Source organism: Sorghum bicolor, chromosome 10, assembly GCF_000003195.3.
Source record: "Sorghum bicolor cultivar BTx623 chromosome 10, Sorghum_bicolor_NCBIv3, whole genome shotgun sequence".
NCBI lineage: Eukaryota > Viridiplantae > Streptophyta > Magnoliopsida > Poales > Poaceae > Sorghum > Sorghum bicolor.
The window spans coordinates 52661437-52682856 of record NC_012879.2 but is presented as its reverse complement, the minus strand read 5'-3'; the positions used below and the strand labels follow the sequence as shown (position 1 = coordinate 52682856).

At 45.0% G+C, this 21420-nt stretch overlaps 1 protein-coding gene across 1 annotated transcript; it reads right to left on the bottom strand.

Annotated features, from left to right (window-relative positions):
• On the bottom strand, positions 226–3217 carry LOC8065078 (EIN3-binding F-box protein 1). Its single transcript, XM_002437210.2, has 2 exons — positions 2911–3217; positions 226–2808 (listed from the first exon to the last, which is right to left on the bottom strand). Exons 1-2 carry the CDS (start codon positions 2933–2935, stop codon positions 953–955), a joined length of 1881 nt encoding a protein of 626 aa, XP_002437255.2. The 5' UTR covers positions 2936–3217; the 3' UTR covers positions 226–952.

Sequence of the window (21420 nt, the reverse complement as noted above, 5' to 3'; positions counted from 1 at the left end):
GCAGTTACTTTTCAGCAAAAGAACATCAATAAATCAGCAGCAGCCAAATTTCATCGACAAGTATGCATAACCGCGTAAGTCCTGGGCCTGGCCGGCTCAGTCAAACAAGGCAGCAGCGCTGCTCATCACAGGAGGGTCACTCACACGATGATAGGATCACAGGATTACCTTAATCTAAGGGGACCGTACAAGTATAACACGAAGATAGGATCACAGGGCATAGGATTCAGAACGAAACACAATCTTTATTTATCTTCAGAAGAATGTTGCAAATATTACAGTGTTCAAACCACCTGCCTGCAAAATCAGGTCTCTGGAGAAGAAAAACAACCTCGCAGGGTTGTCAAGGCAAAGGCTCCGTAGAATGAACCTTGCAAAGGCCAGATCCCCAAGTACATAGGCAAACCCTACCGACACTGTAAAATAGCAACATGACCAACAACACACTGCACTCGGCGAGATTGCAGACACCCAAACATCAAGACATGGAGCTAAGTTTCTCCGGACAGCGACACCGACAATTGGACTTGCTACAATTGCAATCAGAAGAGTGTTGATGTCTGCAACTCTATAACCAGGAGTACTGGAAAAGAACACACACTTGACGAATACTTGAGCTTCAAACACAACTTGAGAAACTGCATGGTGGAATGGCTGATCACAAGGGCTTAGGTTGGGATGGAGGGGGCAGGGTGCCATGGTAATGGCTGCCAAAGGCTCAACGAACAGAGATCCTCACAGGAGGATACCTGCAAAAAACGAGCCTCGGCAAAAACACCCCCTAGGAAAACAACCGACCCTAAGACAAACAGGAGACCCACCATGACACAAACACGAGCCGGAAACCAGACTCAACTACAAAGCTTAGACTCAAGTACTACCGCTACGGTCGTATATTTGCATCTGGAGAAGGTTGACCCAGCATCTCCAGCAACTAATCGCCTTGTTCCTCTTAAGCAAGGATGTCGCACCGCCAGAGCTGCTTCTCCAAGGAAGCGATGTTGCGGTTGCCGATGAAGTTGAACTGGAGATTGAGTCCCTCCAAGGATGAAGACATGCTGCCCAAGAAAGGAACACTCTTCTGGGTGACCTTCATACAGCCAGACAGTGAGAGGATACGCAGCTTGAGCTGCTTTGCCGCTGCCAAGACTGCAACACCATAGTCACTGACCATGCAATTTGAAAGATCAAGCTCGGCAAGCTGGCTGCAGCTCTCAGAGATGGCAAACAGGCTTGCATCAGTAATCTTGCTGCATCCCTCAAGGCTAAGGTGTGCAAGAGAAGCACCATGGGCCTTCACCAAGGCAGAAACAGCTGCATCCGTAAGATTTTCACAGCCATTCAGATCAACATTGACAAGCCCACTCTCTGAACTCTTCAACAATGGAAGGAAGCCATTGTCGGTAACTGCACCAAGACCACTCAAATTGACATTCTCCAACTGAGGGCAGATCATGCCCACCACAGCCAAGCTGGCATCTGTGAAGCCTGGGCAATCCTTGATGGTGAGGGACCGAAGCGATTTGCATACTGGAAGCTGTGCAGGTGCGGAGCAGATGTCCTTGATCCCGATGCACTTGGACAAAGAGAGAGCCTTAAACTTTGGGCTGCAGTTGGGGAGGAAAGCAAGAATGCCCATAAGAGTAACCTTGCTGCATTCCTCGATCTGCAAATTCTCCAGGACCTTAGATGATTCTGCAAAATCCTTGAGACATCCATCTGAGACCTTGCTGCACTTCTTGAGGTTAACAAGCTTCAAACTTGGGCTGAACTTGGCGACAGATGCAAGAGCAAGATCCGTAAGTCCCGGGCAGGAGATGACAGTCATACACCTGAGCTTCTGCAGGCCCAGGGCATTGGCCATCACCCAAAATCCCCTCTCACCAACAGCAGGGAGGCGAGCGAGGGTCAGATCTTTGATTGCCTTCCCGTAGTACCCAATCACGGCAAGAGAAGCATCAGTAATGTTCAAACCCTGAAGACGGACCTTTGCCAACGAGGCGGTCGCAGAGCAGACGAGGCCAGACACACCCTGGTCATCCACATGTGCGCAATTCTTGATGCTAACTGCCTGTAGCTTGGCGCAGCACCGGCCAATTGCCTTGAGACCCTCGTTAGCCACACCAGAGCATGCCTCGATGGTGAGAGACTTCAGTTCCGGGCAGCCCTGAGCGACGGCGATGAGGCCCTTGTCCGTGATCATAGGGCAGCCAGTGATGTCAAGCCGCTCCAGCGAGTGGCACTCGGCGGCGATCTCGGCGAGCCCGGCGTCCGTCACCTGCGGAACATCCCACAGGGCAAGGGAGCGGAGCTCCGGGCAGCCACGGGCGAGAGCGGAGACGCCGGCGTCGGTGACGCCACGCGCCGGGTGGCTCCCGCGGACGGAAACGGCAGCCAGACGGCCGGCGACGGCCGCCGCCGTGAGGCGCGCGTCCGTGGCCTCCTTGCCCTCGAGCGTCCTCTCGCGGACGTCGCCGTCGAGGTCCATCAGATCGGCCTCGTCGTCCTCGCTGAGGTACTCCTGGTTGAGGTCCGGCACGGCGGGGGCAGCCGGGGCCAGCACGGCCTCGGAGGCGCGGATGCCGGCGAGGAGCGCGAGCCAGCGGCGGGAGACGCAGGCCGACGCGCAGCGCGCGCGGGCGCCCTGCACGCGGCGCAGGACCTCGAAGAGGCACTCGTCCGGCAGCGCGTCCAGGGACGGCTCATCCCTGCGCTTCTGCCTCTTGGGCGCCGCTGCCGTCACGGGCTCAGCGGCCGCCGTCGCGAACACGCGCTTCCGCGACCGGACGCCGGCGAGAACCGCATCGCCTGATCCAAGAAACGAGGGTAAGAACACACGAAAAGGAAACCCAATCCCCCACAGCTGCAACTACAAATCTTTTTGAGATCTCACAAAGCAAGGGTCTTTACCTCTGTATCCCTGGAACGAAGACATGTCAAGCCGCAAAAGACCAAGAACGCCGTCGACGAAGCCGAAGCTTTGCTCCGAGAACGCCGGAAGCTAGAAGCGAAACGAAGAAGAGGAAGAGAAGCAGCAGCAGCACTGGATCCGAGGGCGGATTTAGAGGACGGAGGCCGAACCCTATCGCTTACCGCGACAGGGAAAAAATGGCGGAGGAGCCGGAGGGACGGGTTGGGGGAAGTGGCTGGAGGAGGTGGGGGTGGTGGTGCGGTGGGGAAGAGGAGTGCCCGGTGGCGCTGGCTTTTTATGTGGTGGCGAACACGGAAGAAGTTGGGCGCAATCTGCTGGGTTCAATGAATCTTCTCCCTCCGGCTCCCTGTCTGGGTAGAGGAGATGTACTGTGCTGGGAGTTGGAAATCACTGGCGTTTCAGAACAGTTGATGGTATTTGATGCAAATCAGGTTACTGTTCACGTAATATAATCAGCCACTTCATTTAATATTGCAAGTGAAAAGAGGGAACTGTAATGTGGGTCTCTCTAAGCTTTTCATGTATTCTCTTTTAAAAGTGTGGTTCATTTGAAGTGTATAAGTTTAGGTTCGTGTTTAGACAATGAACGTAAAATAGACTAGTTAAAAAGTTAAAGAAACCAGATAATCGCTTCAAAAGTTTATGAATCCGGATGAATGAACAACAAATTTGAAAATGCTCGGTGCTTTTTCTTCTGTTATTGTTTCCTTTTTGCATTTCACTTGTATTATACAAGTATAAATGTATGCAGTTTGCACTCCAAATCGACATGACTGGATAACGGATATGTATGGAATGTTTTTCTTGTCAACAAGGCGATGTTATATATACTATTTTCATCGTTTAATTTGTTAAAAACTAGCGAGGATAGTTATCACTATTGGTTTGCATTACAAACCGGCAATTATAAATTATAAACCGTATGTGATAACCGAGAATATTCACCACCAAGAATGTATCTCACAGTCGCGTCGTCGCCACTCCCTCTACTCTACCTCTAGAATGTCTCTTTTTTTTATGATGAAGACTCATATTATGGGTGTAATATATATTAATTCCTCACTCTAAATTACTTCCTCTGTCCTAATATATAAGGCGCAACTACCTCTAATTCGAAAAACTAAGAAACGTATTTAATTCTCTCTCACACAACAATAGTATTATTCTATCAATACAAGTGTGTCTATATAGAGCCCACCTTGTACCAGGGACGAAGCCAGAAAAAAATAGGAGGGACTGAATAAAAGTTCTACGGCAACTTAGCTTTACTATGACCACTTACAATAGACAAATATATAATAGCTTGAAAGTCTTATATTAGAAACATCGATTAATGATAAAATTCATAAAATACATCATGAAAAAAATAAAAGATACAGTTCACTCATACAAAAGGTCCAACTACGATTTACGAAGCTAATAAACGGCACCTGATGTTGACACACATTATTTATCTGAAGTAGCAATCTACATAAATAGATAAAATTGATTAAAAGATAATAGATCGTATAAATTAGGCCCAAAATATGTTAGCCTTCCTATTCTATACATAGATACGTGAAATTTTCTTGGGGGGCTTTACGTACACGCCAGCCGTAGGGGGGGCTCGAGCCCACCCTACCCGAGCGTTGGCTCCGTCCCTACCTTATATATTAGAACCGAAAGGAGTATATGTTATTTTAGCTTTTATATAGTGTATATCTAAGTAACGTAGAGCATCTCCAATAGATAGACTAAATTTCAGTCTCTATATCTTCATTTGGTTATCTATTTTCATAAGATTCCTCCTCTATATTCAATACATTTCAACAAACTAGCCAAATTGCACTGCCTATATCCAATAGATCTATAGACGATATTGGTATTCAAACTAACAAGGATCTATCTATATGTGTTTCCTTGTTTTTTTGATAAGTAAATCATTGTCCTTAAGTTCAAACAACTTTAAAAACAGCCAGCTTCGATGATTTTTAATTTAAATTTTGAAAGTGGTTTTGAAGTTAAAATGAATTATTCTCCATACATTAAATTTGGCGTGATTTTAGAAATTTGATGTAGTCACCTTTTGAAATTTTGAAAGAGGAGAGAAGAAAATGAGGTGTTGAAGCAAAACAAGGTGTTAGAGATGCATGGACTACTAAATATAGATTATTTATAAAACTAAAAATATAGTTAGAGAATAATTTACGATACGAATCTTTTAATTATAAGTAGTCCATAATTAGACACTAATTTTTAAATAAAACGAAAATATAATAATACATATTAAACTTTAACATATTTAATCAAACACTCCTTAGTTTTAGATTCTATATGTTGGCAGCATAACCAAACACTCCTTAAATTTAATTAGATTCCATGTTGGCAGCACAGGCACATGAGAGGGGGGTTTCCATCCTCAGCTCGCGCTGTCCATCCACAGGAACGGGACGCGTACGGCGTACCCGCGTACCCACCGGAATCGAGCCTGGGTTCACGGCACCCACAACCGCTCGGCACTGCCTGCATGCATGAAGGCGTGTCCCGCTCCCGTTCCCGTTCCCGTTCGGTTCCGTCCCGTAACGTTGCTTCCCTCCCAGCAGTAGGTCGCCCCATATGCAGCGTACTTGGACGCCCCCACCCCCGGGCCGGTGGGCCCTATGTGCTTCTCGTTTTCTTTATTATAGTTGGCTTATAATAATAATAATAATAGAGTAATTAACAAAACAAAGCGGGATTAGCATCCCATCCCATCCCATCTCCCAAACCAAAAAGAGAAAGGGCTGGCCAGATCATTACTAGCGAGCAGGCCAGGTGCAGCGCATGTAGCCAGCCGGCCTCCTTGTTCTTCCTCCCGCCGTACCACATCATCATCGCAGGGCCTTGTTCAGTTGCTTCTCGAAATTTTTCGCGACACCGTAGCACTTTCGTTTATTTATAGTAATTATTGTCCAATCATAGACTAACTAGGTTCAAAAGATGATTCGTATTGTAAATTCTGACCAAACTGTACAGTTAGTTTTTATTTTTGTTTATATTTAATATTCTATGTATGTGTCTAAAGATTCGATGTGATAAAAAATTTTGAAAGTTTTTTGATTTTAGGTGGAAGTAAACAAGGCCCTAGTACAAGTATCGGCACTAGTAATATCCTGCTGCACACCGGCCAACTATTCGCTTGAACTTATCGACACTACGCGACCGTGTTTCTCTTTTATAATAAATCATAAATTAGTAAATAATATTTTGCAATATTAATATAAGCTAAATTTCAGCTAATTTCTAACCTAAAAAGTTTTCATTTATCCCATTGAATGTTTGGATGCATGCATGAAGTATTAAATATAGATAAAAAATAAACTAATTACACGGTTTAGTTGTAAATCACAAAATGAATCTTTTAAGCCTAGTTAGTTTATTATTAGCCTTAAGTGCTACAATAATCTGCATATGCTAAATGATAGATTAATTAGGCTTAATAAATTCGTTTCGTAGTTTCTAGATGAGTTATGTAATTAGCCGAACAATCCTTCCGACATCCTACAAAATATCTGATGTGACACTCAAAATTTTTTCCTTCCCCAACTAAACAAGGCCAAACTAGAAGAGATGTTAGAGAAGAAAAGGTTATCGTCTAACAATTAACGAACAGTTTTGAAGCATTAAAGAAGTCTCTTGTAGATAACCGTTTTTCCATGTTCAAAGTATTCTCTATTATACTGTATATGCTTACAATTCATTCAACAAAATTAGATAGTTGTTGTTTATATTATTGCATCTAACCAATTTATGCGGCATCGACTTATGTGTGCATTATATTGTCTACTAGCAAATACTAGCAAATATATCTGTGTGTTATAACAGGAGAAAATAAGTTATAAAATCGTAATGAAAAACGAGAACGTAAATTATGTGTGTATACGCTTTTATAAGTTTAGAAGTTTTAAATATATCATAACTTAAATTTTTTATTATGTATGCTTTGTTACAGTTAAATATCAATTTTTGTGACTTTGGTTAAGGATCTTTAGATCAAATCGACAAGAAGTTAGTTGTCAATATGTCAAGTTCTGATCCGTCCCACTGAAATTATTATGATAGATGACCTTTCTCTAAATTCCATGTTGCGGGACTCGTCAGGGGTTGTAATGGTGCATGCTGCATGCCCACAATCAAGATAAATTTATTTAGACCGAACTAACCACAAACATTTCAAGATATTAGTTAGCATTTGATTAGTTAGACCATTAGTTCAACTTAGACACCAAGATAAGTTTTGTTCTTAACCAAAATTACATCAATAACTTGATTAAAACTTTTAATTTTTAGGAAAAATAAAGTTCAAAGGTCTTTCTTTATTCTTCGTTTTCCATATTTATTTATTGAAACATGATGAATAGAAAAGATATATAAACATTAAAAGTGAAAGTGCAACGAAAGAAACAGACATGGCCACTGTGCTAGAGCCAACTCAAGAAGAAAAGGAAAAACGACCAATAATGAAAAGGGAACTCAAACACCTCAAGATATTAGTTCATATTTGATTAGTTAGACCATCAGTCAACCAAGTTCTTATAAGATAAGTTTTGTTCTTAATCAAAACCGCATCAATAACTTGACGATAAAAAACTTTTAGTTTTCATGAAAAAAATAAAGGTTCAAAGGTCTTTGTTTATTCTTTATTTTTCATATTTATTTATTGGAACAATATGAATAGAAAAGATATAATAAATATTAAAAGTGAAAGTACAATGAAAACATGGCCAATGTGCCGGAGCCGACTTGAGAAAAAAAAATCATAATAAAGAAAAGGAAACTAACACGTAGAAGAAAATAAACTAAACCAGTCAGACAAAAAACGAACAACGATCATGGAAGTACAAAATAGACTCTCCATAACACACACATTATAAATAAAATAGAAAAGAACTAGAACTCTTTGCGATTTAATACGAGAATAAAATTTATACTGCTACTACTTATTTTTATTTCTATTTGAAGTAGGATTTCTATTCATCTTACTCAGAATCAAAGGGACCTATATTTGGAATAGGATTAGTAGCTATCTAGGTGTCCAATTTAGGTATATCTATATCCAGGTCATATACACAACCCAATACGTTTTGGAATCAGATTTCATATCATGTAGACATGAAAACATCTTCATTATTTGGTAGTTAGAGGAGATGGACCAAAAATGGATGGATCAAAAAAATAGCCGGAAAATTTGCCTCTTTATTATTAGATATAGATATAGATATAGATTATTATTACGTACAAATACGATCAACATATATAAAATCATATTGTATAAATAACAATTGTCCGGATCAGCTGTATATATAGTCCAAAATAGTCCATGTGGTTTGCTGCTGTTAGAACAACTCTAGCAGTAGCCCCAAAATTAGGCCCATACTTTTAATTTGGATGCTCCCTCTACTACTTGGGGCTTAACTTTTTTGCTTCAACTCCAACAACAGCACTCAAATTTGGGCCCTCAAACCTATTCTAGATAGAATGACAGACGGGACTCACTCGTCATTGTCTTTTTCTTCTTCCTCTTTCTTCTTTCTTTGGACAGGGACACAATTAGAGCATCGTCATGCACATGCAAAGGAAGAGAGAGAGGGAGCGTGCGCTGGGGCTAAGGCACGCGATGGAGGATGGAGGTTGTCCTGTTGGGCTAACAGGAATGGGGTCTGGGGGAGAAATATGGGTGCCCAACCAAATATGGGGGGTCTAGAGTAGGAACCCTGCTAGAGTAATGTTTTTAGCCTGGGCACTCATATTTAACTATTGAGGATTGATTAGGGGTCCTTCTGGAGTTGCTCTTAGAGCAAGGCTAATAATACAGTCGGCCTGTTGACTATAAAGTTCTTTACAGTCTTTTGTATAATAATTATCTATTCATTATATTAATATATGGTCTACTTATCTATCTCATAATTGTTTTGATTCTTATTTCTATAAGCCAGTTGTAAACTTATTATTACCTATTTTTTTTTCTCTCTCATCTTTTTCGTTTTCCAACTCAATATTTAGAGCAAGTATTATAGCAGGTTGTAAACTTATAGCCAGCTCAGACACAAAAACCAAGAAAATCTATGAGAGTGATGAGCTCACAATTATATGAGTGGGCTATAATAAAACTATAAAGAAATCTTACGGGCAGCAGCTGACTGTATTATAATACTTGCTCTTAACCATGTTTACTTGTTCTTAGCAGTCAGGAATGTACGCGTACTAGGGGAGTCCTCAATGGACACACTTACACGTGAGGGCAAGATGGTGCCTGTGGCGGATTGTTCGGCGAATTTTGTTTGGTACACTACGCCATATACAGTGATAGTTTGATAATCATGCAAGGGGGCCTAATTAATTGGGTGCCCCGCCGTGGGCCGTCGCGGCCAGTGGTTTCGTACAGTGGACCATACTCCTACAAAAATCTCGAATGCTGTCACGTACGTAGGGTTTAGGGTAAACATATTCTAGTACCTAATTAAGACAGTGTATGTTCATTGATTCCTGCATAACCTATGGGCAAATGTATCATGAACTATATTTGCATGTTGAAGATATATACGGCAGCTATACACCTTCGGTACAGTAACATATATATACAAACTTTATTAAGTTGTCGCATACTCTGTCTCTGAATAGCTATCGTTTTCATAAAAAAACTTTGATTAAATATATATAAATAATAATAACATTTATGGTACAAATTAATACCATTAAAAAGATTGTTGAATATATTTTTATGATAATTTATTTAGAGATACACATATTACATATGTTTTCTATAAATTTAGCTAAATTTATGATATGGAAACAAAAAAGACTTATTTAAAGACAGAGGGAGTACATACAGAGATTAGCGGTATCTCTAGTACGTTACATTTTCGTTCTCTCTCCTTTAAAGTTCCTTTAATTACGTTGGATCACATATTAAAGTATATATGTTATTTCCTGCTTTTCAAAACAGTATGACATGCTATAGCAATGTAAAATTAGTCCCATGCTATAGCGATGCCCAACTAAGGCCTTGTTGGGATGTTGTCGAATTCACTTCAATCCATGTGTGTTAGTGTGGACTGGGGTGGAATTTAGTTCAAGTTCCACTCCAATCCACCTTAACACATGTAGATTGATGTAAATACGACTACATCCAAACAAGGCCTAAAGGATTTTTTTATTGTGTTGGTCACTTTGAGCTCATCTCAGACGCAGTAAATAAGTCAAATGCCGAAGATCAAAAGAAGTCTAATGATAAGAATATGTACATTTTAAGGGACCAATAGTAATTAGGCCTTAATTAGTATTTCCTCTACTCCAAATTACAAGATATGTTGACTTTCCTAGATACATTGCTTTTGTTATATGTATCTAGACATAATGTATATCAAAGTGTGTAATAAATACACTGTATCTATAAAACCCAAAATGTGTCTTATAGTTTGGAATTGAGGGAGTAATTGCTAACCATTTGTATTGTAATCTCCTGATACAGAGAAGCTATATATACTTGAAAGGGAAAACGCCAATATGCAACATGACCCCTAAAAGCATTATCCAGTTCATCAGTTTTTTTTTTTTTTTTGAGGAAATATTCAGTTCATCAGTTGGTCCCGATAAAATACTTTTCCAGATTCATAGTACCAGCCATCCAAAAGTTTTGCACTGCACATCATCAATACGATTAATGACATTACATCCACATATATACAAGGATAAATTTTGTAAATTTTTATTTCATCATCATAAGTTGATGGTCACCATTTGCATTTGCCTGACACATATCGCCTTTTTTTTCGTTTCAGCAACAAACTTGGTCACCAACAACTAATTTTCAAAAAAAGACTTGGTCATCAGTTTGTTAATGTCATACCATACTCAATCTCGCTATTGACAACAGGACATTGTATTGCCGTTTTGTCAGTCTCGTTGATATGTGCAAGCTAATAAAGATCCATTGTATCTGCACCCGCCCGTCGGATGACCCAGCCAATGACTGCTTTGACAAACTGTCGTTGTTGCATTCTCAACTATTTTTATAAATATAGTACTTCGTTAACAAGTTCCATGCAATCAACCATTAATTCACGAACTTTCATGCGTTCCTCTCAAAGAGGCATTGTGTGTGAAGAGCCAAACAATGGTCATGCTGTCAAAATGTAAACGCAAATTCAGCTTATTACTGTATAATAATATTGTTCGACCAAAAGTTGATGAATGATCTCTATGGGCATTGACCTAATAAATCATACAGTGGGACTATGAGAGAATTGGTGAGCTAGCATTATCAAAGCACCCAAATTCAGTGCATGCACCATCGTACCAAGCTTTATACTAGAAGGACACAAGTTGCAGCTCTTATATTTTTTCCTCCCTACCCCCACCAAAGCATGCATCCACTTGGGCTTTATATTTATATTTTTCTTGCCCTTCATGCTCTTGGACCCAAGACCTTTACTCTGCTGGTTGCATTGGGGAGCTGAATCCAGGCCATATGGGATAGATCTTGTACAAGAGTACAATGATGACCAAGGAGAACCGAACCACACTACTTGATCCAGTCCTAAACAATGAAATCTGAGCTGTTTATCAAGCTGTGCACTGCATGCTGGCTTGCAAGTTGCTCCCAATAATACTCCCTCTCTTCCCCGAAAGACGTCGTTTAGCGTGCCAATAAGATCTCCGATATTTAGTCCTCGAGGGCACTCCCAATGCAAGACTCTATCATGGAGTCCAAGACAATTAATTACATATTATTTATGGTATTTTGCTGATGTGGCACCATATTTATTGAAGAAAGAGGTAGAAAAAATAAATAAGACTCCAAGTCTTATTTAGACTCCAAGTCCACATTGTTTGAGGTAATAAATGACTTTAGACTCTAGAGTCTGCATTGTGAGTATCCTGATCACCACTTTTGTGTGTATCCCTTATTATTAATAAAAGTTCTTCAAAAATAATTTAAATTTAGTTATTTTTTATAAATTTTTTAATAAATAAAATAAATGGTCAAATTTAATGTCAAAGAGGTCAAATGAAGAAAGTAATTCGGAACAGAGGAAGTAGCTGACAAACTGCGTGGTGCATGCGTTTGACGACGGTGGGCAGTACATGAACACCGACGCTCCACCACCAATCGATCCGTCCGCGTACGTGTCGCGATCGGTGTTGTCATCCTCGCCTCCTCGGCACACACACTACTCTCGTACGCCGGCCGGCGAAGACGAGACGTGGATACATAACATGTGTCTTCGGGTGAGTGGTGTTAAAATTTAATAGATACTATAACATTTTTATTTAGTAACTAATGTTTAATCATAAACTAATTAAATTTTAAAAATTCGTTTCGTAAATTATTAACTCTAGTTGTGTTTTTTTCGTAAATAATTTATTTAATATTTAATGTATATGTCTAAACATTTGATATAACGCAAGTTAAAAGTTTACCGTAACGAAACGAAGGGCCTCAACAGAGGTGCAACGAACCTGTAGCGTGCTGCTGCAACTGCATGCAGTCTCATGCGCTGCTTTTTGCTTAATTTCCGGGTGGTTCTTGCCGTGTGTGCTCTTTGTGCAGATGCGATGCACGCACGCATGCATCCCGCTGTCCACCTCCGCTGGAGCTACAGATTCAAGCAGCTCAACGTCGAATACAGTTGTGTGTGTTTGACAGGCCGGCCTAGCTCTACCTTTTTTTTTTTTTTCCTTATCCGTGCGCAGGTCGTTTTCGGTGCTGGATACGTACAAGACACAACTAGGTGAGGTGTACGTTGGCTAGCAAGGATTTACAGTACTTTTCAGCGCCGTGACCCAGTGGAACTAATGACTGGCCGGCTTTGTGAGGACTAGTAGCTACACACTGCTACAGAGAACATCTTTGGATTGGATGAGAAGCAACTGTCATTATAATCGGCACAACTAGTGGTGGTACGTACTGTACGTGTTTCTTGTTTCCTGGTCCACACACTACACGTACATACGTGTCGGCTGGGGGAGCAGCCAAACTATATACGGAGCAGGTCATTCAATCGAATCGACGAGCATTTAGTAGTGTATTTTCTCATAATAAATCAGTCAACAATATTTTTTATCATGACTTATCAGCCGCCAAACGAATAAGGTGATAAGATAGCCAGCCGGTGAGAGGAACAGAGCAGGTCAACCCACCCACTACTAGTAGTAATAACCATCGGAGCAGAGCATGCAGCGCGGAGACAAGGTTTATTAATTAGGGCATTCGGATCAACTGAGTACCTGGCTAAAAAATTAGAGAATGAAAGAATATTGGGCTCGATCCTTGTAAGGGAGAAATCAGACCACCAAATTAAAAATAATCTATGTTTAATCTATTAATTATTCCATGATGGACAATAGCTAAGCTCGAACTTGGTGTTTTATATTACCATTTCAAATAAATTAAACAGACAGAGTAACAAAAATCAACCTCTCCGATAGGTTTTCTTATAGTTAGGTCATCCCAACAAGACGATTTGTGTGAGCTAGTGATATGCAATATTGATTCGTGTATGTTGGACATTTTGTCATACACATAGATCGATTGCAGTGAAATCACCTATGTATTTAGAATGAGAACACTGAGGCTTGCTTGTTGTGGTTGCTATGGGGGGGGGGGGGGGGCTCGTCTGGTTCTAGTGTTGCATCTTGTAGCATATAATCTTCTTCCTTATTATGGGAGAGGAGGCGTCACAATGGTGGTTTCACTAGTATTCTATGTTTGTTGTTATTGTTGCTCTCCTATTTTTGTAGCCATAAATATAGAAGCATGAATGTCAGCTTTAGTTTCATTTACTATAGCTTTATCTGAAAAGCACCCTTACTCCATTAGTTCTGCAATTGTTTCTTGTTTTCCATATGTACCATATGTCACACCTATATTTTAAGAACAAAATAGGATGCATAAAAGACTCATATGTGCCCCAGGAATAGTCGCACACATAAGTAGACAAATCTCAAATGTACCATTGCAGTGTTTATTACATAGCGGAATACAATATATCACATAGTCTCATACAAAAATGATAGCATAAAGTAAACAACGCTCTCGACGGAAGCTCCACACAGGGACACTGTTGACTGGTTGACTCCAAACCTAGTACTCATAACGGTAGTCCTCATCCCAAGCATCATCATTATCATAACCTAGGGTGTTGGGAAATTGCAAGAGTGAGCACATATCGTACTCAACAAGTATAACCAGGGGTTCATGAGGCTCAAATAGCTGACACTGGTTTAACTGCATTTAGCTTTTACTAGTGGATAGCATGTTCATAATTAATGAGCAATTGTCAAGGTAGCATAAATAATCCATTAATCACATGATCAAGTGTAAGCATAATTAATCCATAGCATAAACGATAATCAAATGAACATAACAACTTAATAAGCTCATCGTCGGCGCAGCAAGAACCCCCAAGGCCGCTCATGACCGTGAGCACGGCTAGTATACCAGTTTTACACTCTGCAGAGGTTGTACATCTTTACCCATGAGTCATGATTTACCCTTTCGCCCGAGGTAGCTAATCTCTGAACCCCCTTCCTAGGGAGGTCGGCAGGGATCACTATGAAGCCTTTCAAAAGTTCTTCTACAAGTTAGGGCCGCAAGGTTTCCTTTGCGCGCAGATATAGAGCCCCTGTGGGGGTATAAACCCCTATACCCTTACGGCTAGACTTCAGCCAGGAAGCTTGGCCCACTACGAGACGAGTTCAAAGCTTGATCCGACAGCCCAAGTTTCGCGCAAGGAAACAAGACGTGGAGATCAAGCAGGATTCTAGTCGGTTAGAATAGGAATTGATATCGAATTATCTATGACAATTGTAACCGACCAGGATTAGTTTCTAGATCTGTAACCCTGCCCTCCAGACTATATAAGGAGGGGCAAGGGACCCCCCTAGGACATCATATTCTCTCAACACAATCCAATACAACCAGACGCAGGACGTAGGTATTACGCCAACTCGGCGGCCGAACCTGGATAAAAAGCTTGTCCGTGTCTTGCGTCACCAACGAGTTCGTAGTTTGCGCACCGTCTACCGATAAACTACTACCGTGGGTATACCCCAAGGTAGACTGCCGACTAGCTTTCGTCGACAGTGGCGCGCCAGGTAGGGGGTGTGCGTGCAACTTTTCCGGCGAACAAGATGGTCACGATCCCAGCTTCCGCGACCGTGCCCGAAGGCCTCACGTTCACCGTCGGCCAGATCACGTGGACGACGTGCAGCGGCGGTTTCGCGACCACGGTTCCGAAAGAGATCCAGATCCAATCTGAGATCACGCCGTCTCCGACCACACGCATGACGGCACCAAGCTCCCGACCACCGTTCCCGCTCTACAAGGGAAAGGAGATCGACTGCTCGGACCTCCTCCAAGCGCTCGATCGCGCTGACTCCAAACTATTCGAAGCCTCCCAACTAATAGATGGAGTTCTGCGCCGGCCCGACCAAGCTGCTCGAGCGGATTTTTCGAAATTCCGCCGGCCAACTCGTGTCGCCACACACGAACGGCTGGGAACGTCCCTGACGATAACCTCAACCCCCTCAGGACGATCCGTCGAGCTCAAAAAGGAAGACTATCCCTGCGGCCTGAACAACTCGGCCTCTGTTTACTCACAGCATGTCCAATCCGTTTTCAGCAAAGCGGGCTGGTCGCCGACAAGGAACAATCGTCACCATGTCAACATGGTGACCATCCGAGAGCTACGGGACGGCCAGGTTTCCAGCACCAACTCAAGCACCGGCTCCGTCCCCACCGAGGTTGTGAACACCGAAGGCGAGGACTACGACCTGGATTTTCCTTCACACCCTCCGGGTTTCGACCGATTCCCGATATTCCCCCCCCGGCGAGGGGATATTGTATTCAATGTCAGCGCCGACGAACTGGCTGTTGACGGAGAAACAGACGACCAGAGGCAACTCCGCGAACAGCGTAACGCCGAGCGCGCCCGACGGCGTGCGGACGAGCAACAACAGACGCCACCAGGTAACCTCAACGATGCCTTTGACATGGTTGGGGACCAGCCGGTCTACAAAACGCCAAGCGCCAACGTGGCTGTCGCCATGGCCAACCTGGATCGGCTTCCTGACACCCCCGAATGCCAGGGAGTCCGGACCAGTATCCGAGCACACCTGATCGCCGCAATGGGACAGACAGCCACTCTGCTCAAGAGAGTCCAAGACGTCTCTTATACGGAAGCCGCCTCCGACCAGACTCATCGTAGCCGGGCCTCACCCAGCAGGCGTCGCCGCAGCCGCTCCCCCGACAACCGTCGAGGGGACTCACGGCGCGATGATGGTGGTCGGGACGCCGATGGCCGCCGCCAGCGGGACCGCGTACGCGGCCAAGAAGAAGAAGATCAACACAGGGATCTCCGCCACAACATCCCTCCCAAAGATGCCCGGGACCGCATCAACAGGCGCGCCGCAGAGAGAGCAGTCCACGAAAACCTGCGCCGCATCGAGTACGACGCGACCCACGGTCCTCCGGGCCTAAGGCAGTTCTCCTCACACCTCCGCCAGGTCGTGTGGCCCCGCAATTTCAAGCTCGAAAAACTTAAAAAATACGACGGCAAGGAAAATCCAGAGAACTGGATCACTCTCTATGAAATCGCCGTCCGATCAGCGGCAGGAGATGAGCACGTCATGGCTAATTACTTCCCCGTAGTCCTCGACCAGGCTGGTCATCAGTGGCTTCTCGGCTTGCCCGAGGACTCCTTCGACTCTTGGGAAGAGCTACGACAGGCTTTCATCGACAATTTCATCGCCACATGCGAGCAGCCCGGAAACAAGTATGACCTTGAAAGGATAAGAGACAGGAAGAATGAACCTCTGCGCGATTACATCCGACGATTCTCGGATATGCGCCTCAAAATCCCGAAGATTTCTCATGACGAGGCCATATCAGCCTTTATCAAGGGTTTGCGTTTCCATGAAGCGCTGAGAAACAAGCTGTTGCGTAAGCGCCCATCAACGGTAGCAGAGCTCCTCGCCACGGCTAAAAATTACGCCGATGCTGATGACGCAGAAAAACTAATCCGAGACGATGCGAGAGGCCCCGACCAGCCCTCCCGGCGAGATGACGGTCGTGGTCGCTACGACAACAGAAATCACCGCCGCTCCGACAACCGCGATCACCGAGAGGGTTGGGATCGGCGGCGCGACGGCCGCGACGACTTCAGAGGAAAGCGCCCTCGCGAATACGACCACGAAGTAAACACGGTCAAACGTCCCAATGGACGACGGGACTACCAAGACGACTACAATAAAACGTTGAAGGGACCGTGCCAGCTACACCCAAAGTCTAACCATACCATGGAAGAGTGCCGCGTCCTCAAAAGTATCTATACACGGCGGGCCGCCCAAGAAGACACCGCCAAGAAAAGTAACAAACGCGACGGGCACGACCACGAAGATGAGGATGAGGACCAAGACAGGGACCCCCGACACCAATACGTTAGCCCCACCGACGTGGTCCACTCCATTTTCGGGGGCAAGGTCTCCACTGAGTCCAAGCGAGAAAGAAAGCTGTTAAAGAGAGCCTGCCTCAACATAGACAGCACGGACGAGCTGATCGCGGATCCGAAATTTCCCGCCTGGTCCCACAGGGAGATCGCGTTCAGCAGGAAGGACCAGTGGGCCGCTATCCCAGAGCCGGGTCGTTTCCCACTGATTCTTGATCCCTGCATCAATAGCATCAGATTCGAGCGCGTGCTCGTGGACGGGGGAAGCTCCATCGACATCCTCTTCCGCAACAGCCTGCCCGCCCTCAAGGTATCACCGGCGCAACTAAAACCTTACGACGCCCAATTCTGGGGGGTTTTGCCAGGTCAAAGTTCGATGCCCCTCGGACAGATAACATTGCCTGTCCAATTCGGCACACCCGATCACTTCCGGACGGAGTTCATCAACTTCGTAGTCGCGGACTTCGACGGGACCTACCACGCCATACTGGGCCGCCCATCGCTGACAAGGTTCATGGCAGTCCCGCACTACTCATACCTAGTGCTTAAGATGCCCACGGAGAAGGGTGTCCTGACCGTCAGAGGCAACGTCTACACTGCGTACACCTGCGAAGAAGAAAGTTTCAAGATCACCGAGGCAATCGACCTCTCAATCCGCATGGCGGAAACAGCAAACCAAGCCGCACAGCTGCCCCCCGACCAGCTCCGATTACCTGAGCAGGAGACAGCCAGAAAGAATTCGAAATCCAAGGAGTACAAAGAAGTGCAGCTGGTCGAAGGCAACCCCGAGAAGACAGCCCTCATCGGGGCTAACCTGGATCCAAAATAGGAAGACGCGCTCGTCAGGTTCCTAAGGGATAACGTGAGCGTTTTCGCATGGAAACCCGCAGACATGCCCGGTGTCCCACGAAACCTGATCGAGCACTCCTTAAACGTCTCGAAGACCGCAAGACCAATCAAGCAAAAACTGCGACGGTTCGCTCGTGACAAAAAGGAGGCTATTAGGACAGAAATAACACGGCTTCTAGCAGCCGGATTCATAAAAGAGGTGTATCATCCCGATTGGCTCGCCAATCCGGTTCTTGTACGCAAAAAGAATAATGAATGGAGAATGTGCGTTGATTACACCGATCTCAACAAACACTGTCCTAAAGATCCTTTTGGTCTTCCTCGCATCGACGAGGTGGTCGACTCAACGGCCGGATGCGAACTCCTCTCCTTTCTAGATTGCTACTCTGGTTATCACCAGATCTCGTTAAAGGAAGAAGATCAGATCAAAACATCCTTCATCACACCCTTCGGCGCATACTGTTACACTACCATGTCTTTCGGACTTAAAAACGCCGGGGCCACTTATCAAAGGGCCATCCAGCAATGCCTCCACGACGAGATTCGCGATGACCTCGTCGAGGCCTATGTGGACGACGTGGTCGTAAAAACAAGGGACGCGAGCACCCTAATCGACAACTTAGACCGAACCTTCAAGGCACTCAATAGGTACAAGTGGAAGCTCAACCCCAAGAAATGCATTTTCGGCGTTCCTTCCGGTCTACTGCTCGGCAACGTCGTTAGTTGCGACGGCATACGACCAAACCCTTCAAAAGTCAAAGCCGTACTCGACATGCGACCACCGAAGAACGTCAAGGATATTCAGAAGCTAACCGGATGCATGGCCGCCCTCAGTCGTTTCATCTCAAGGCTGGGAGAAAAAGGCCTCCCTTTTTTCAAACTATTGAAAGCGTCAGAAAAATTCTCCTGGACCGAAGAAGCCGACGCTGCATTCACTCAGCTTAAGACCTTCCTCACTTCACCGCCTGTCCTCACAGCGCCTCAGCCCAATGAAGACCTGCTCCTTTACATTGCTGCAACCGACAGGGTTGTTTCCACAGCAATAGTGGTCGAGCGAGATGAACCAGGTCACGTCTTCAAGGTCCAGAGACCCGTTTACTTCATAAGCGAAGTTTTAAACGAATCCAAGGCCAGGTACCCACAAATACAGAAGCTCATATACGCCATCCTGATAACGTCAAGAAAGCTGAAGCACTACTTCGACGGCCATCGAGTCCTGGTGACAACCAGCTTTCCTCTCGGGGACATCCTGCGCAATAAAGACGCCAATGGCAGAATCGTGAAATGGGCAATGGAATTATGTCCATTTTCCCTGGAGTTCCAAAGTCGCACCACTGTCAAGTCCCAAGCCCTGGTCGATTTCATTGCCGAATGGACGGATCTCAACGAGCCTTCCGTTCCCGATGTCTCAGACCACTGGTCAATGTTCTTTGATGGGTCCTTGAACATCAACGGTGCAGGCGCTGGGATATTGTTCGTATCACCCAACAAGGACAAACTCCGCTACGTCCTTAGGATCCTTTTCCCGGCGTCAAACAACGTCGCCGAATACGAAGCATGCTTACACGGCATACGACTAGCCGTTGAACTAGGGGTCAAGCGCCTCTATGTCTACGGCGACTCCGCTTTGGTCATCAACCAGCTCAACAAGGAGTGGGACGCAACCCACGAGAAGATGGATCTCTACTGCAAAGAAATTCGCAAATGGGAAACTAACTTCTATGGCATAGAGTACATCCACGTGGTCCGGGATAAGAACCAAGCAGCAGATGCGTTGTCAAAGTTAGGCTCATCTCGGGCCCAGATCCCGCGGGGTATTTTTGTCCAGGACATCCATGAGCCAAGTATAAGCCCTCCCCTGGTCGACAAGCAACCCACCGAGGCAATGCTCATAGATGACGCCACTCCGACAACCGGTGGGCGTGACTGGCGTACCCCGTTCATCAAATACATATCAGACGGGACAGGCTATCAGGACAAAACAGAGAACGAGCGCCTCATCCGACGATCAAAGAACTACATCCTGGTCGACGGAAAACTCATGCGGAAAAACGCAAGCTCCGAGGTACTGCTCAAGTGCATACCCCAAGATGATGGTATCAAGCTCTTGGAAGACATACACGCTGGATCCTGTGGCAATCACGCCGCATCTAGAACGCTGGTCGGAAAGGCTTTCCGAGCAGGTTTTTATTGGCCAACCGCGGTTGGCGACGCAGAAAAACTGGTTCGGCATTGCGAAGGATGTCAGTTCTTCGCTAAGAGGACCCACGTACCTGCCCATGAAATCCAAACTATCCCGTCGTCTTGGCCCTTTGCTTGCTGGGGGCTTGACATGATCGGACCATTTAAACCAGCCCCGGGCAATTTCAAGTTTGTCTTCGTGCTAATCGACAAGTTCTCCAAGTGGATTGAATACATGCCCCTGGTCAAGGCAACCTCCGAGAAGGCTGTGGAGTTTCTCAATCAAATCATACACAGATTCGGCATCCCGAACAGCATAATCACCGACCTGGGCACTCAGTTTACTGGCACCACTTTTTGGGATTTCTGCGATGACAGAGGCATAGTCATAAAATATGTGTCAGTAGCACATCCACGTGCCAACGGTCAAGTCGAACGTGCTAACGGAATGATCGTTGACGCCCTAAAGAAGAGGCTGTACACCAAAAACGACAGAGCACCCGGTCGATGGATGAGAGAATTGCCGGCAGTAGTCTGGGGCCTCCGAACCCAGACCAGTCGAAACACAAGGGTGTCTCCCTACTTCATGGTATACGGTGCAGAGGCGGTCCTGCCGTCCGACATACACTTCGGATCTCCTAGAATCGAGCACTACGACGAGGCGACTGCCGACAACGCCAGAGAACTCGAAATCAATTGCATGGAGGAAAAGCGTTTAGTTTCATGTCTCCGAACAGCAAAATATCTCGCGGCAGTCAGGCGATACTACAACAGGAACGTCAAGGACCGTTCCTTCGTGGTCGGCGATCTGGTGCTTCGATGGAAAACAAGCCAGGAGGGAATGCACAAGTTATCCACTCCCTGGGAAGGACCCTTCGTGGTGACCGAGGTCACACGACCTACGTCCTACAGATTGGCATACCCAGACGGAACACGAGTGCCTAACTCTTGGCCTATCTCTATTTTTCGCATACACCTTGTCACACACAG